Source organism: Magallana gigas, chromosome 2 (assembly GCF_963853765.1).
Source record: "Magallana gigas chromosome 2, xbMagGiga1.1, whole genome shotgun sequence".
Lineage (NCBI taxonomy): Eukaryota > Metazoa > Mollusca > Bivalvia > Ostreida > Ostreidae > Magallana > Magallana gigas.
The window spans coordinates 43,672,881-43,686,508 of record NC_088854.1 but is presented as its reverse complement, the minus strand read 5'-3'; the positions used below and the strand labels follow the sequence as shown (position 1 = coordinate 43,686,508).

Genomic DNA, 13,628 nt, shown 5'->3' with positions numbered 1-13,628 from the left:
TTTGACTATAATAATGTACCTTTATCAACATTAACACGACATATGTTCCATACCACCTTATTAAGGCATATCTCCATTTTAATAAATAACATTCAATAGACTAATAATCTATACCTTGGCAAAAGCTAATCAAAGTACTGAAGTAGTACTGAAAGCCGGGCTCTTTTGATTTGTCATTATGCATATTTTGTAGTAAAAACTGGCAATCTCTCTGTCTCTCTCTCATGCTTTTAATGTCGGAAATGCGCCAGAGAGCGACTGAATTTTTAGCGGCTATAAATAAAAATATGTCTGTCTAGTAAAAAAAAATCAACATTTGCATTGAAATTTGAAACATCAACCCCCTTCCCCTCATTACTTCTATGTGCAGCCAAACACCAATGCTTTGAAATTAAAGTAGTTCATGGAAATTAATCCGCATTGTATATGTGCCCAAAACGCATAGTCTTGTTTTAAAAAAAACCGCTAAATTTAATCGCAAACACATAAAAAAAACCAATAGATTTGACAAAACATGGATCTCTGTGTAACTATTTGGTATAGCGGAAGCTTTTACTTTGACGCTACTCGGTTTTTTGTTTACTTTTGAAGTTGTGCTATTTTATACACTGTGTGTAGTATCATTGGCGATTTGCCTGCCTACCTTTCAGCAAAGCCCGGCTAAAAATGGCACAGGGGTCGGTTTGTGAACAATTTACTTAATGAACATCCTAGATCATGTCAATGTAAGGGTTGTAATTTACAGTGCAGTGTACGTGAATGCTCTAGCTTATATCTGATAAAGCGTAAGAATCTACAATAATATGCTGCCAATCTATAAAAAAAAAATCTAAGTTTAGAGAAACTCCTGACAGTGTGTACTTTCCACTCATATACTTAATACGTATTCTTGTATAAATCGATTTGTATTCCTCGAGATACCACACGTGCATTTATGAGAAAATACTTTATTCTGGAATATGTTGCACTTTAGAGTCTTCAATTTTAAGCTGGCTTCCAGAAATCAATCACAATTCTCTGGATAACTATCAAACTCAATAATAGCATCGAGGTTTAATACCGCTCAAAACTTCTCAATAACGCGCTGAAAAGTATCGTGTGCGTTGTATGGTCCTAATCTGTGTGTCGGTGTGGGTGGGGGTGGGGGTGGTAAGCAAATGCCGTTCCTTCAATTTTACAAAATGTTATCGAACACAGAGGTGCACGTTGGTATTATAACGAAAATAAAATTTTAAAATGTGCATCGTCATTTGTGTATCAAAAAGTAATATATTTACAAGAGTCTTTGGTGTTTTCTAATTAAAAGAGGATTGTATAATTCAACTAAATCATGAAACAAGCACAGTTATGAAGTCAAAAATAATTATTCAGGACCAGGAGAAGGTTGAGGAATTTTAAAGCTCTTGAACAAATGTTTACGAAGCCATGGAGTTGTTCATGTGATTATTAGTTTGAATGCAGAACAATTAATTTTGCACTTATTTAAGAAATTGGTTCTTTGATTCTAATTACGGTCGATATAATTATGATCAAAGCCGAAGGATGAGGTGCCAACGATAGAATCATGTCAAAACATTAATAAGGTTAGCACTAATGTAAAAAATTCAATTCAAACATAAGTAACAGTTTTGTATAATCTAAAGTGATCTTTAATCGAATACAGTATGTTAAATATAATTTATTTCGGTTGAACTCGGTGAATTAGAGTAAAATTATTTTCTTTTGTGGAAACGCCAATACGAGGTAGGGGCGGGGCTTAAGGTTTTGTAGGTAAGTCGTGTTCGATATGTATTCATTCTGGCGTTCAAACTTTGCACGGGAAAGTTTAAAGTGTATGGTTGTGGTAATCAGTACTTGATAAGGTTCTTATTGAGTATGCCGGTATTATGGTAATGTGCTCTTGAGCATATATGACAAGCTGCTTCTCAAATGAAAACTTCAGAAGTTTTCAGATGTGGTTGATGTTGAATATTGCAGAATATTGATGTTGAATATTGCAGATTGTGTGGGAGGGACTTTCTGTAATGCAATAACGCAAATGCAAAAAATAAATATTGTATTTTGTTTTTGGTGTTTATTGCTCTTGTTAAGTGCAAGTACAAAAGAACAATTTTTAAAGGCAGAAGAATGTGCTGAGACAGTCCGTAAAACAGAACAAATCAAAGAAAATAAATCTCCGGGCAATGAGGTATACCAATAGAAAATTATGAAATACAAAAACTGATGAATAATATAAATCAAAACAAACATGATACCTCAAATACCCAAAATACCTAAATACATGTATAAGAAAAAGTGGAAGGTATAAGAGAAAATATGGGTTTTTTGTGTAAAAGACCTACTGAAAAAAAGAAATATCACATTAAACACCGTAAATATGTTAATATGTCAAAAATATGCAAATGGAATCCAACAGCAGTTTGAAAATCTCTTTCAGTCAAAGTCAAGGACTTGTCGTTGTTCTGAAGAATGCTGAAATAGGCATCTTCAGTTGTGAACTTGTTAGCTTGTAATGGCTCCTGTGTCTTATTTCTACTCTTTAGGCGGTTCTTGAAAAGAAAGTTTAAAAAGATTTAAATTGTTGCATCCCTTCTGCAGATCCAGCGTACATATAGAATGCCACCCACTCCATGCAGATCTAATTAATGGACTTAATAATAATAATATGTTTGTATATTAACATTACTTTAATGATATTTACATATTGAAATGTTTGCCTACAAACATTATTTTAAATAATATCTATATAATAAGATAATTGTATGCTAACTTTAAATAATATTATCATTAGCCAAAGAGAAGATTTCAAACGATTTAAACCAATAAATTGCATTACCTCGATATTTCTGATCACTGAATGAGTTGGGAGTTTGATTCAGATCTTCAAAGGTTGAGCGGTCACAATTTTCGTATCTAATGGATAGATAAAACAATGATATTGATATGATATTTTTTTAAATCTTAAAGCATGCCATTTCTGTAAAGCGAACGAACGGATTATAGAAAAATGGGATTCTTACCACCATGCACATTATATAAATAGTGCTTTTTTGGGAGCGTAACAGGTGTCAATTTCAACTTTGGGAGGGTAACAGTTACAATCCCAAACAGGCAATGTTTATTTCTTATACTGAATGTCTTAATTTTAAAGAAAACTTTATTGCTATCATATAGGAAATTACGCGCATGTAACAATTCTTTGTGTTACCCGTTGCCAAGTGCGTTGCCAACAATGAGGGTAATAGAAAGCGACCGGATTATAAACTGCACGCGTCTAAACCAATCAGATTTCGATTTTTTTCGTAAAAGTATAATAAAATATTTATAGCTGCTTTTTTATATAATATCTCTAACGTGGATTCTACTACAGTTATTGCCAGGATCAAAGAGATGCCGCGGATATTCAATATACTACGAACGTCATCAGTAAATAATCAGATCAGAAATACCTATTGGTCTCGCACTGATCATGAAAGTACAACTTCAAACCGTAAAAAGTTTTTAAACCATGTCAATTTCACGCGTTAGTTCCAGTCAAAACGATGTGCATTGCCTCAAATGTTTATTTTTAAGAGATCAATGCGGCTGTTCCTAGGACCTCCCTAGCGCATTTTAACTGCGTGTTTTTAATAAAATATATAACGTGTAGTGGTAACAATCGTATTAAATTACCCTTAAAATATTAGAAATATAACTCAAAGATATTTTATAAATAAGTGAAGAGTATTAAAAACCACAAGAAAAAATTCTGTCGTCTGCATGTGATTCCTTTGATCGATACACATGTAAACATTACTAACATAACCGCTGGGGTTACACGGAACAGCCGTCAAAATGACATAGATCGTCTCTCTATAGGAGAAACGATCTTTAGAAATACTGGGCTGTTAGTAGAATAGAAATAAAGTTCTTGTTTTCGTGAATGTTGCAGGATAACCTCCTCGGTCTCGAAATGTTGTTTAAAATATAAAAGCCTTGGGAACGCCTCGGCTTTTATATTTCAAAACAACATTTCTCAACCTCGGAGGTTATTCTGCAACATTCACTATAACTCGTACTTTATTTCTTAAATAGAAGAATAAATATATGCAAGTATATTACTATATAAAAAAACTATGTCACCTCGATTCACATTTTGCTAAAAGGCATATGTGGCCGCGTATTTTAAGAAGATCTGATTATTTGCTTCATTTCTTTAGTAAAAGATTGGACTTTCACACAAATAACGCTTTATAAGTCAATCCCATTACAAAGATACAATAAATAAACAAGAGGCACAGGGGCCACATCGCTCACCTGAGCAACAATTGCCTTAATTCTGATCAAATTAGCATTACAGTATCAAAATATCTTGACAACTAAGTACAATAGACCTCTTTTTTGGTAAATACCAAGCCCTTTTTGTAGTTGTACCTGTAAGAAGATTTTTCTCTATTCCTATATACCCCCCCCCCCCCATTTCGTGGCCCCACTTTTCTCTAGGGAATCATGGTTTCATCAAACTTAAATCTGCATAACCTGTGCTTTCACACTAAGTACTGAGTTTTGGACCGAAAACTTTCAAGAATATTTTTAAAGATTTTCTCTATATATTCCTATGTAAAAATTTAAACCGCCATCACAGCCCCGCCCTATCACTAGGGACTGTGATTTTGCAAACCTGAATTTACACTACCCGAGGATGCCTCTATACAAGTTTAAGCTTTTTCTGGCCAAATAGTCTTTAAAAAGAAGATTTTTAAAGATTTTCTCTATATATTCCTATGTAAAAATTCATCCCCCATTGTGGCCTCACCAGTCCCCTGGACTATTATTTAAACAAACTTGTATCTATACGATCTGTGGATGCTTCCACTCAAATTTGGGCTTTCCTGGCTTAATAGTTTTGAGAAGAAGATTTTTAAAGATTTTCTCTATATATAAAAATTTATCCCCCATTGTGGCCATGCCCTACCCCCATGGACCATGATTTGAACAAACTTGAATCTACATTATCTGAGGGTGGTTATACGCCAATTTGAGCTTTCTTGGCCAAATAGTTTTTAAAAGAATTGTTTTAAAGATGTTCTTTGTATATTCCTATGTAAAACTTGATCCCCCAATTGTGGCCTCACCCTACCCCCGGGGACCATGATTTGAACAAACTTGAATCTAAACTATCTGTGGATGCTTCCACTCAAAATTTGAGCTTTCCTGACCTCATAGTTTTTGAGAAGAAGATTTTTAAAGATTTTCTCTATATATTCCTATGTAAAACTTGATCCCCCCATTGTGGCCCCACCCTACCCCCAGGGACTATGATTTGAACAAACTTGAATCTACACTACCTGAGGATGCATCCATTTTAATTTGAGCTTTTCTGGCCTAATAGTTTTTGAGAAGAAGATTTTTAAAGATGTTCACTATAGATTCCTATGTAAAACTTGATCTCCCCATTGTGGCCCCACCCTACCCCCGGGGACCATGATTTGAACAAACTTGAATCTACACTACCTGAGGATGCATCCACTTTAATTTGAGCTTTTCTGGCCTAATAGTTTTTGAGAAGAAGATTTTTAAAGATTTTCTCTATATATTCCTGTGTAAAACTTGATCCCCCCATTGTGGCCCCACCCTACCCCCAGGGACTATGATTTGAACAAACTTGAATCTACACTACCTGAGGATGCATCCACTTTAATTTGAGCTTTTCTGGCCTAATAGTTTTTGAGAAGAAGATTTTAAAAGATTTTCTCTATATATTCCTATGAAAAACTTGATACCCCCAATTGTGGCTCCACCCTACCCCCGGGGACCATGATTTGAACAAACTTGAATCTACACTACCTGAGTATGCCTCCACACAATTTTAAAAATTTCAGGCCGAATAGTTTTTGAGAAGATTTTTTTAAAAAATACCAAGAAATTTTCAATAATTCTCAATTACCTCTCCTTTAAAGAGGGCGTGGCCCTTCATTTGAACAAACTTGAATCCCCTTCACCTAGTGGTGCTTTGTGCCAAATTTGGTTGAAATCTGCCTAGTGGTTCTTGAGAAGAAGAAGAAAATGTGAAAAGTTTACAACGACGACGACAATGCCGACAACGACAGACAACGGACAAATTGTTATCAGAAAAGCTCACTTGAGCCTTTGGCTCAGGTGAGCTAAAAAATATATCTTTATTTTTTTACCGACACGGTTAAAAAATACAAGAATTGAATAACCCCGCCTGAAATGGGTCACGTGACATCCATCTTGGTCTATCAAAAACAACTGTGACGACGAGAAAGATAAGTATACCGTAAGCAGTCTAGACGGGACTCCCAAAACGGAGTTAACTCCCAAAACGGAGTCTTTGGCTCCATCATGCATTGCGGTAAAATGGCGTTTCTAATGTAAACAAAGTGCGAGTTATGCCCCTTAGTTCTAAATAAATCGCTAAAATTGGCCAAAAACACGACAATAATTAATTCTAAACTTTCAAAAACATTTCTGAACGTTTCTGTGTCATACTAATGTCATATGTTCATAACTGTTTACTTGTATTACGTAAGATTAAGTAAGGTTGACAGATTTGGCAATAAAAGAAAAAAGAGGAAGACTGACAAGGATAGGAACAAAGGGAAGATTATCATCGGAGACCATGTAGAATGATGGAATAGGAATTAAAGCTGAATATTAAATTAAGTTTCCATCATGAAGTTGTAGGGATTTTGCTAATTAGGTTCGTGCTCCATGTGTTCCATGTCTTTACTCTTTAAGTTATAAATCACATATGAATTTTCGTTTAGAGGAATTTTTGAATAAAGAATAAATAAACTCAGTACATGCATTCCTCAGGGAGAGGGGGTATTTACTCATTTTACCGTGTCGATGATGCTAAAATCGTGTTTCATCTTTATTACACATAATTAAAAATTTATATTGTTCTACATTAATGAATATCGGAATAATAATATTTCGAGTATCATCTGATATAAGAATTTATCTAATTGAATACATGAACAATTGAAAAGCTGTCAATGTGACAGCAAACCGGATTTTCTTCTATGTGAACTGTATCCATAGTCCATGTCAACTCTGAATTGATAAACACTAAACCTACCGTATCCAGTGAAATGGAGTACCCTATATGCAATATTTTGGCAAAAAATGACTAAGTTCAAACGCTTGTATTTTTTTCATAAACTATCAGAAATCAAAATCCTAGCAATATGCACACTTCTGATATCTGTAAAAGAACAACTATCTTGAAAACTGTATGAGGAGTTATCCGTACAATGAGCCCGCCATTTTCACCATTTCAATAACCGGATTTTTCCGTTGGAAAACCCGGTTAAAATCGTGATTCTAATTCGGTTTTCCCGCACTCATGCGCAGTGGCGTTACTAATAATTTATGGCGGATCACATTAATATTCATCAGACGTGTAGCTTAGTTTAGAGACAAATAACTAAGGACAGAACATGTTTTATGGACCTAGAGTTTGTGAAACGTCTAATTATAAGAAGCATGATGTATATGTTTTTACTCAAACTCATGTCAAAAGTTTTAGCCCAAATACGCCACATATACCATGTAAATACCTCTGGGTTCCAACGAGGTTCATTCAAAAGTATTAAAAATTCCAAGATTTCTCTACTAAAACGCCCCCTCTAGTGTATCAAGTTTAAATACACGGCAATAAAATATGATGTCTATGGGAATTTTGTATTGCAACAGACCCAATCGCAACTTCTCGGGCCTTTCCGGTAAGCTCGGAAAAACACCTCGAATGTATTAACATCACCGGATGTTAGAATTTTATACAAAATGGAGTCGCATCCCATTAAAATAAGTATCGGCTAGACAGTCTTGTATGTCGCTTCTGCGTTATATTTTAGTGTATAACGTTTACTTTAATGAAGTATAGCTCACATCTCAAAAATGTGTTCTATTTATATCAAGTTTTACAAAAAGGGGGGTTGTCATGGACGTCTAGGTAATACATTCGAGGTGTTTTCCGAGTTTGCCGGAAAGGCCCGAGAAGTTGCGATTGGCAACAGACCTATATGATAACGTTGAAAAATTGTGCGAGGTATTCCGAGTGTTTTCTGCATGGAAAAATGATGTCAAAATTCCCCTATATAAATCTTCGTAAGAAATCAGTTTTCGTTCTTGCGAATTTTTACCGAGTGAAAAATGATAATGTTGAATGAAACTGTCTTGGATTTTTTCCCCTCTCATCTATTTTAATTAATTGCAGTTCTTTCACAGGTATGTGTATTTTTATTAAAAATAGTCCAAATGTACTGCATAAATATCTTGGGACAGACTATATATGTAGCTACCTTGCGAATGCCCGATTATCGTGTGGATGTTTGGACTGTTTCTGAAATTGGGATACCGTACAAAACTGAGGATCTCCTCCAAAAGAAGCTGCAGATTTATTTCCTCTATTCGATGACTGGATTCCATCATCTAGGATTTTTCCTACATCCTGCACATCTGAATAAATAATAAAAATTATATTTTGTTTTCTGACTAACGGAAATACATTCAAAATAATTTCAACTTCGTTACTGTGTAATGTAGAAAATTTGAAAATGATATCAGCAGAATGTTTTAAAACATTTGAGTAGCAATGATGATTAACTGTAGGAACATATCAAGGATTCATTGGTATATTGCATCATACCCCCCCCCCCCCCCAAAAAAAAAAACCAAAAAAAAACCTTCATGGATTTCTTTTTCAAATCCGAATCAAGTTAAAATATACTAGTCTAATAACCGTTAAATGATGATTTTGAGTTGATATCTTCTTTTTTTTTTTTTTTTACATCGACGTTAAATTGTGCATTGCAATCAAAGACACTGTGCAATGTCGTATAAAATGAAATTAAGGTGACCAAATTTCAACTGTTTTCACAGATGGTAAAATTAGCTACTAGTAACTGGCTACCGGTAACTGGCTACCAGAAGTAAGCTAGCTATTAGTAACTGGCTACGAGACGAAATACTTGCAACTGGCTACTATTTTTAACAATAACATTAATTCATTTAATATAGTATAAAGATATCTACCAGTATTGTTGATAAAAATCTTTCTGCAGGTCATGATATTCAATACAATTACTCAGATATCTCTCGTTATCTCATCAGCTACTAGTGCATTTCTTTGTAAATATATCCTGTTCGCTACATTTTCTCCCGGTGATACAAAGTTATCTTTGATATATTTTATTTATCAGCAGAACAAAAAGTCACATCAAGCACATATTAGGGAAGTGCTGCTTGTCTATGTTAATAGTATTGCCTATTCCACAAATCCCACAACAGCAAATTTATCAATATTTGGAGCTTACGGTTTGCGTGTGGGGGTTGTGGGATTGGAATTTTGAAGCCACTGGATGCCACCTTAGGATCACCACTAAATGCACGGTCCTTTGAATGTTGATCTGATCCACTGGCAGTTGTTAACATAGGGGAACGCAACGGAGTTCCTAAAATGTACTTGGGGACTAGTCAAAATTTATTGAAACATGAGACCGGTGCAAAATGCATGGGGACAAGGACTTCGTTCATGCCTTCAATGGGGACATTTTTTGCCTTTTAATGGGCATGGGACATCAATTTCTTTTAATGAAAAAAGGTGAATCAAAGAAAAAAGAAAACGTATTTCTTCATACATGTATACGTGTACATAAATTTATAAATTTAAATTTTATTTCATACATTTTCGAAAAACTGTTTCCAAATACTATAACTCTTTTAGGAATGATTTCTTTGTCAAATCTATTTTGCAATTTCCTTCTTACTTACAATTTTATTTCGTATTTTTGTGCAAGAACACTTTAATGAAATTGTAATGATGACATTAAACTTAAGAACAAGAATTTGTCATATTTTTGATAATGCTGTTTTGAAATGAAAAAAAAACGAAGAATTTTTTTATGTTAACATTTATGCAATACATGTTTCATACTTAAAAGGATAATGACCGAAATATTTTCTTTTATGATCAATTAATAAATCTGTTAACGGTTGTAAGTGGAAAAAATGCATTCTAATCATTTAAATCTGAAAATGTAAGTTTGGTGTTTACCTAAATCCATATTCTGACCTTATGTTACAAGTCTTAAACATGTTGAATTTCATCCACATGTACATGCATTTAATTAATGTTATAAGTACTAGTATATGAAACCATCCACAATACCAGTACATTGTGTTACAACGATAGTTTAGCAATTGTAAATTGTCAGCATAAGTAGACTGCTTAAACACTGTGTTGTTGAAAATTATTATAGAGAGTTAAGGTTTATTCTACATTTTAGAGGTGTTACTCGAAAGGGAACACCATGCAGCTATTTTTCGACATAGGGAGCATGGGACCATGTGCCATGTTTTTTTTGTTTTGTTTGGGTTTTTTATGACATTGAAGCATGACATCATGTGGTCTTAAGATTTTTAGATAAATTTTTCAGTTTGCACTGATTTCATGCTTTGATAAATCTTGACCGGTCCCTTATATTTTAAAACTACAAACAATGTGAATAGATTAACAAGAGGCCCACAGGCCTTGACGGTCACCCGAGTACCACAGCCAGTAGATTGATATGTCAAAGAGTCTCATGATTGCATTATAAGTTTTCTTCTAGAGTCTAAACCCTTGTCTGAGACTCCTTTGACTATAACTATTTTTATTTAATGATTTGAGGATTATCTATACCTTAGCCCCAGAGGCAACATTTAAAAGTTTTGGTAATAAGAGACACGCTGGCCTTTTTAAATAGGCATTTGAAAAAATATTTACAGTTTGTTTTAGTTATAATGCGTACAAAATGCATGTAGCCTATTTCTACAAGTATACAACGCACAGGATATTAAACTAGACTTTCTTAAGAAGAACACATATTTAATTCAATATTGTCAAGTGACAATTTGCCATGTAGGTTTCAAAAGAATTTAAAATTGGAATAAATCACACATTGCAATTACCTTACGTAAAAATACATGTTCAATATATCTCCATATTTATATCCCCCCACCACCAATACAAAGTCTAAACTTCTGCCCCATGGCTAAGGCATTTATATATCAAGACATTATGAACAAAATAACAATGCATGACTTTATCTCCCACGACTGTAATAGTTCAAAAGAAAACATTGGCTCCACCCTAGGGCCTGAACCTAAATACTTGAACCCCTAATCCAGGGACCAAGTATTTTTAAACAACTTAGACAAAGGACTTCGTGGACAAAAAGATTTTCTATGATTAAATGCATTTTTACTATATGGCAATATTGGCCTCGCCCAAGGATCTGTACCCCTGACTGTCGGGCCATGAATTTCACAATTTTTGTAGAGGGCTTCATGGACATCATAACCATGCATTTAGTTTTTTTTCCCACATGTGTAAGAAAAGACCTTTTAAAACTTTGTCTTTTTTGCATATTTGGCTCCACCTATGAGGCCCCGAGAGTGGCAAAGCCATAAACTTCACAATTAAGATTTTCTTACTCTAGAGATGCTTCACACCAAACATGGTAACAATTGGCCTTGTAGTTTACAAGAAGTTAAAAGTGTAAAATTGTTAATGCACAAAGGACGACGCACGACGACGGACGAAGACAAATAGCAATCAGGTCACTTGAGTGACTCAGGTGATCTAAAAACTTAATTAAAAACTCAGTATTCAAATGAAGTTCCATTTGCAATGCAATTAAATTACGAGCGTGTTTGACACCAATCGACGATTTTTTTCCAATACACACGTACTATAAATATCATTTATAAGGTATTGTGCAACTTACTAGTACTCTTTGGAGAATTCGTATTATTTATCAGATTATCAGTTAAAACAATATTTCCTAATTTATATTCAAATGCAAGTTCATCAGAACGTGATTCTTTTGTTTCTGATTTGCATTGTCCATGGCTCAATTCCTCATCATTTGATTCTTCTATAACTGTAACATAATAATGTTTCATATAATTTTAACAAAGAACTAAGGCATGTCAAACGTTGCAATATTCGATCTTTTCCATTTGTATTGTATATATATTCATATGTATTGTATGATTTTCCATTTACATTGTATTGATTTCATTTGTATGCTATAATTTTCCATTTTTATGTATAAATATTCATTTGTATTGTATAATTTTCGATTTGTATTGTATAATTTTTCTATTTGTATTTTATAATTTTCCATTAGTTTTTCAATTTGTATTTTATAAATATGCATTTGTATTGTATAATTTTCTATTTGTATTGTATAATTTTCTATTTTTATTGTATAGTTTTCCATTAGTATTGTATAATTTTTCATTTGTGATGTATAATTATAGAATACAAATAGATAAATATGCATTACAAATGAATATTTATACAATACAAATGGAGCATCATAAAAAATAAATTGAAAACTATAGAATACAAATGGAAAATTAAAGAATACAAATAGAAATCATTCAATACAAATGAATATTTATACAATAAAATTAAAATTATACAGTACAAATGGAAAATTATAGAACGCAATGGAAAACTATAGAATACAAATAGAAAATCATACAATACAAATGAAAAATTATAGAATGCAAATGGAAAATGATGCAATACAAATGAATATTAATTTTATACAATACAAATGGAAAATTATAAAATACAAATGAAAATCATAGAATACAAATAGAAAATCATACAATACAAATGAATATATATACAATACAAATGGAAAATTATAGAATACAAATGAAAATTATACAGTACAAATGAAAAATTATAGAATGCAAATGGAAAATCATGCAATACAAATGAATATTTATACAATACAAATGAAAAATTATAAAATACAATTGAAAATTTATACAATACAAATGGAAAATTATAGAATACAAATGAAAATTTATACAAATGAATATTTATACAACACAAATGGAAAAGATCGAATATTGCAACCTTTGACATGTCATAGAGAACAATACTTCTTCATTGACACGCAGAAACAGTCTTATTTACCTAGATCTCCTTTAGAATTCTGTTCTTCATCTTCATCTTCTACTGTCCTTTCATCATTACCTCGATATCTCTGATCACTGAATGAGTAGGAAGGTGGATTCAGATCTTCAAAGGTTGGGTGGTCACTATTTTCGTATGAAATCGATAAATAAAACAACGACATTAATATAATATTAAATCTTGAATCATGCCATTTCTATAAAGCGAACGAACGCCAGATTATAGGAATATGACATTCTCAAGAACACATAAATCCACTGTATATCCAAATATGAATACATGTAGTAGCTTCTTAAAATTAATCTGTAATGTGCAATTAAATGATTTACAAATATAGGCATAGCTAGTTACCTGACAAATGGCTGTCTATCTTTTTGATTGTGGAGATTTTTTGACTGGTTTTGTAATGAGAATTCCGTCTCAAAATGAGGTCCTCCCCCAAAAGAATGGCCAGAGTTACCTCCCGAACATGATGGCTGGCTACCATCAGCTGGATATTTTTAAACAAATGAAAAGTTATATTTTTAGCCGGGCTCTGCTAAAAGCAGAGTCCTGGCTATAGCCAGGCAAATCGCCAATGTTACTATAAATAGAACAACTTCAAAAGTAAACAAAAAACCAAACAGCGTCAAAGTAAAAG

At 33.1% G+C, this 13,628-nt stretch overlaps 1 protein-coding gene across 1 annotated transcript in view; it reads right to left on the bottom strand.

The window, feature by feature from the left end:
* Positions 1–2,388: 2,388 nt before the first annotated feature.
* LOC117681334 (uncharacterized) overlaps positions 2,389–13,628 on the bottom strand; it is a 27,469-nt gene continuing 16,229 nt past the window's right edge. Inside the window, exons 2-8 of the mRNA XM_034445337.2 lie at positions 13,340–13,478; positions 12,989–13,113; positions 11,778–11,933; positions 9,324–9,461; positions 8,310–8,466; positions 2,837–2,913; positions 2,389–2,549 (exon numbers count right to left, since the gene is read on the bottom strand). Of these exons, the coding sequence (XP_034301228.2) occupies positions 2,533–2,549; positions 2,837–2,913; positions 8,310–8,466; positions 9,324–9,461; positions 11,778–11,933; positions 12,989–13,113; positions 13,340–13,478 (809 nt within the window). The 3' untranslated portion in view covers positions 2,389–2,532. The remainder of the gene's footprint in view (positions 2,550–2,836; positions 2,914–8,309; positions 8,467–9,323; positions 9,462–11,777; positions 11,934–12,988; positions 13,114–13,339; positions 13,479–13,628) is intronic.